The sequence below is a fragment of the Nerophis ophidion genome, linkage group LG13 (assembly GCF_033978795.1).
Source record: "Nerophis ophidion isolate RoL-2023_Sa linkage group LG13, RoL_Noph_v1.0, whole genome shotgun sequence".
Lineage (NCBI taxonomy): Eukaryota > Metazoa > Chordata > Actinopteri > Syngnathiformes > Syngnathidae > Nerophis > Nerophis ophidion.
Window position 1 is genome coordinate 8,186,225 of NC_084623.1, and position 5,183 is coordinate 8,191,407.

The 5,183-nt window shown below is 38.0% G+C and overlaps 1 protein-coding gene across 1 annotated transcript in view; it reads left to right on the top strand.

Annotated features, from left to right (window-relative positions):
- asic4a (acid-sensing (proton-gated) ion channel family member 4a) overlaps positions 1-4,685 on the top strand; it is a 329,307-nt gene extending 324,622 nt beyond the window's left edge. The window contains exon 10 of the mRNA XM_061918328.1: positions 2,517-4,685. Within this exon, the coding sequence (XP_061774312.1) occupies positions 2,517-2,645 (129 nt within the window). The 3' untranslated portion in view covers positions 2,646-4,685. The remainder of the gene's footprint in view (positions 1-2,516) is intronic.
- The last annotated feature ends 498 nt before the right edge of the window (positions 4,686-5,183 follow it).

The window sequence follows — 5,183 nt, forward strand, 5'->3', positions numbered from 1 at the left end:
TCGTCTTGAAGCTAGAGTTGTTAGCATTTGCTAACATGCGCTGCCTGTCTGTGACTTACAATGGCTTTCTCTTTGTATTGTTTCATTATCGTAAATTCCCTAAATTCGGTAAAACGTCATCGTCGAGTCATTGAGTCTGTTTAGCTGATTGGAGAGCGAGCTTCCGCAGCTAGCGGGCCCATTACGATGACTTCTGTTTTGTTTGATCAGCCATTTTACTGCCGTGTTACAGACACCGTTTGGAAACAGTTAAAGTATGTAAATAAACATTTACAAAACATTGCTGCGTAAAAAAAGCCTCATTTCATAACGTATATATTTGCGTCCTATAGTCCAGTGCGGCTGATAGGTGGGGGGGGGGGGGGCTTCAGAAAATGTTGTGGGTGTGGCTTACAAATTGATTGATTGACTGAAACTTTTATTAGTAGATTTCACAGTAATTATTTCGTGAATTCACCAAAACGTCACCGTGGAGTCATTGAGTCTGTTTAGCTGTTTGGAGAGCTAGGTTCTGCAGCTAGCTGGTCCATGACGATGACTTCTGTTTTGTTTGATCAGCCGTTTTACTACCGTCTTACAGACACTGTTTGGAAACAATTAAGATATGTAAATAAACATTTACAAAACATTTCAGTGTAAAAAAAAAACACATTTTGCGACGTTAATATTTACGACTTGTAGTCCTGTTTTGATGGATGGGGGGGGAAAAAATATTTCTGAGAGTTTTGTGGGTGTGGCTGACAAATTGATGGATTGAAACTTTTATTAGTAGATTGCACAGTAATTCTTTCGTAAATTCACCAAAACGCCACCGTGGAGTTGCTAGCTGTTCCATGACGATGACTTCTGTTTTGTCTGATCAGCCGTTTTACTGCCGTGTTACAGACACTGTTTGGAAACAATTAAGGTATGTAAATAAACATTTACAAAACATTTCTTTGTAAAAAAAAAAAAAAGCCTCTTTTCACAACGTATATATTTGCGACTTATAGTCCAGTGCGGCTGATAGATGGAGGATGGGGGGGTTCAGAAAATGTTGTGGGTGTGGCTAACAAATTGATCGATTGATTGAAACTTTTATTAGTAGATTGCACAGTAATTCTTTCGTAAATTCACCAAAACGCCACCGTGGAGTTATTGAGTCTGTTTAGCTGATTGAAGAGCTAGCTCCCGCTGTTAGCGGGTCCATTTCGATGGCTTCTGTTTTGTTTGATCAGCCGTTTTACTGCCGTGTTACAGACACTGTTTGGAAACAAATAAAGTATGTAAATAAAAATTTACAAAACATTTCTGTGTAAAAAAAACACCTCATTTTACTACGTTTATATTCACGACTTGTAGTCCTGTTTTGATAGATGGGGGGGGAAACATATTTCTGAGAGTTTTGTGGGTGTGGCTGACAAATTGATTGATTGACTGAAACTTTTATTAGTAGATTTCACAGTAATTCTTTCGTAAATTCACCAAAACGCCTATGTGGAGTTATTGAGTCTGTTTAGTTGATTGAAGAGCTAGCTCCCGCAGCTAGCGGGTCCATGACGATGCCTTCTGTTTTGTTTGATCAGCCGTTTTACTGCCGTGTTACAGACACCGTTTAGAAACAATTAAGGTATGTAAATAAACATTTACAAATCATTTCTGTGTAAAAAAAACCAACTCATTTTACGACGTTTATATTTACGACTTGTAGTCCTGTTTTGATAGATGGAGGGAAAAAAATATTTCTGAGAGTTTTGTGGGTGTGGCTGACAAATTGATTGATTGATTGAAACTTTTATTAGTAGATTGCACAGTAATTCTTTCGTAAATTCACCAAAACGCCACCGTGGAGTCATTGAGTCTGTTTAGCTGATTAAAGAGCTACCTTCTGCAGCTAGCGGGTCCATGACGATGGCTTCTGTTTTGTTTGATCCGCCGTTTTACTGCCGTGTTACATACACTGATTGGAAACAATTAAGGTATGTAAATAAACATTTACAAAACATTTCTGTGTAAAAAAAAAACTTATTTCACGACGTACATATTTGTGAAGCTGATAGATGAGGGGAAAAAAATTATTTCCGAAAATGTTGTGGGTGTGGCTAACAAATTGATTGATTGAAACTTGTATTAGTAGATTGCGCAGTAGAGTGCATATTCGGTACAATTGACCACTAAATGGTTACATCCGAATAAGTTTTTCAACATGTTTAAGTCGAGGTCCATTCATGGTAAATGACGATGACGATGGCTTCTGTTTTATTTCTTCAGCCGTTTTACTGCCATGTCGCAGTAAACAATTAAGTTGTTTACGAAATATTTCTGTGTAAAAGAAACTTATTTATTTGGGACGTATAGTCCGGTGCGGCTAATATATAGGGGGAAAACTATATTTTAGAACATTTTGTGGGTGTGCGCTTTGTAGTCCAAACAATGCGGTAATTTGCTTCTTTTTTTAAATTTTATTTTAAGATTTACGAGTCCAGTTTTAAAACCAATTAAGTTGGCAAATCAAGGTCTTTCTGTGCTTCCAACAGGAGCCCAACGCGACGACACGGAGTCACCCGGAGGGGGCGTACGCCAACACCATGCTGCCCAACCACCACCACCACCCTCACCACCACCACACGGGGCACCACGGGGTGTTTGAGGACTTCACCTGCTAGAGCCGACTGTACTTTGTTTTTGTTTTTTCTTTCCTCCATAGTTTCCTTTGCATTGACAAGGAAAGAAGATCCCCCCTCCCCCCGCAGTGAAAAGCTCCAGCCAAAGTCCGACACCCAACTTGTGCTGCTAACCAACCACGCGTGTGTACAGTAAATACCAGGGGTCACCAACGTGGTGCCCGCGGGCACCAGGTAGCCCGTAAGGACCAGATGAGTCGCCCGCTGGCCTGTTCTAAAAATAGCTCAAATAGCAGCACTTACCAGTGAGCTGCCTCTATTTTTTAAATTGTATTTATTTACTAGCAAGCTGGACTCAATTTGCTCGACATTTTTCATTCTAAGAGACAAAACTCAAATAGAATTTGAAAATCTAAGAAAATATTTTAAAGACTTGGTCTTCACTTGTTTGAATAAATTCATTTATTTTTTTTTATTTTGTTTCTTATAATCTTCAGAAAGACATTTTTAGAGGAAAAAATATACAACCTTAAAAATGATTTTAGGATTTTTAAACACATATACCTTTTTACCTTTTAAATTCCTTCCTCTTCTTTCCTGACAATTTAAATCAATGTTCAAGTAATTTTCTTTTTTTTTTTATTGTAAAGAATAATACATTTTAATTTAATTCTTCATTTTAGCTTCTGTTTTTTTCGACGAAGAATATTTGTGAAATATTTCTTCAAACTTATTATGATTAAAATTCCCCAAAAATTATTCTGGCAAATCTAGAAAATCTGTGGAATCAAATTTAAATATTATTTCAAAGTCTTTTGAATTTCTTTTTAAAAATGTTGTTCGGGAAAATCTAGAAGAAATAATGATTTGTCTTTGTTAGAAATATAGCTTGGTCCAATTTGTTATATATTCTAACAAAGTGTAGATTGGATTTTAACCTATTTAAAACATGTCATCAAAATTCCAAAATTGATCTTAATCAGGAAAATTTATTAATGATGTTCCATAAATTTTTTTTTAATTTTTCAAAAAGATTCAAATGAGCTAGTTTTTCCTCTTCATTTTTTTCGGCTGAATTTTGAATTTTAAAGAGTCGAAATTGAAGATAAACTATGTTTCAAAATTACGTTTTCAATTTTTTTCCTGTTTTCTCCTCCTTTAAACCGTTCAATTAAGTGTTTTTTTCATCAATCAATCAATCAATGTTTACTTATATAGCCCTAAATCACTAGTGTCTCAAAGGGCTGCACAAACCACTATGACATCCTCGGTAGGCCCACATAAGGGCAAGGAAAACTCACACCCAGTGGGACGTCGGTGACAATGATGACTATGAGAACCTTGGAGAGGAGGAAAGCAATGGATGTCGAGCGGGTCTAACATGATACTGTGAAAGTTCAATCCATAATGGATCCAACACAGTCGCGAAAGTCCAGTCCAAAGCGGATCCAACACAGCAGCGAGAGTCCCGTTCATAGCGGAGCCAGCAGGAAACCATCCCAAGCGGATGCGGATCAGCAGCGCAGAGATGTCCCCAGCCGATACACAGGCAAGCAGTACATGGCCACCGGATCGGACCGGACCCCCTCCACAAGGGAGAGTGGGACATAGAAGAAAAAGAAAAGAAACGGCAGATCAACTGGTCTAAAAAGAGAGTCTAAAAAGGGAGTCTATTTAAAGTCATTTATTCCCTACAAAAAACCTTTCATAAAAGGAAAAAAAAATGTACGACAGAATGACAGACAGAAATACCCATTTTTTTTATATATATAGATTTATTTATTAAAGGTAAATTGAGCAAATTGGCTATTTCTGGCAATTTATTTAAGTGTGTATCAAACTGGTAGCCCTTCGCATTAATCAGCACCCAAGAAGTAGCTCTTGGTTTCAAAAAGTTGGTGACCCCTGCTATATAGCCACAGATTGGACACCATTTTTTATTTTTTTATTTTTTTCTTCACCTGGATCGGACCATCTTGCCTCTGGTTTGCGTTCTTAGGACCAACTTTTGCAAAGGATTCTTTCTCTACAAGAAAACAAGAGGAGGGCTGCATGACCCCTTCATCCAATTTATATAGAGTGGGGCAAAAAAGTATTTAGTCAGCCAGCGATTGTGCAAGTTCTCCCACTTAAAATGATGACAGAGGTCTGTAATTTTCATCATAGGTACACTTCAACTGTGAGAGACAGAATGTGGAAAAAAAATCCAGGAATTCACATTGTAGGAATTTTAAAGAATTTATTTGTAAATTATAGTGGAAAATAAGTATTTGGTCAACCATTCAAAGCTCTCACTGATGGAAGGAGGTTTTGGCTCAAAATCTCAGGATACATGGCCCCATTCATTCTTTCCTTAACACGGATCAATCGTCCTGTCCCCTTAGCAGAAAAACAACGATGTTTTGGGGGCGGTCGCCGAGCAACACAGACTTTCAACTCCCTCCACAGATTTTCTATGGGGTTGAGGTCTGGAGTCTGGCTAGGCTTTCAAATGCTTCTTACGGAGCCGTTCCTTCGTTGCCCGGGCGGTGTGTTTGGGATAATTGTCATGCTGGAAGAAGACCCAGCCACGTTCCATCT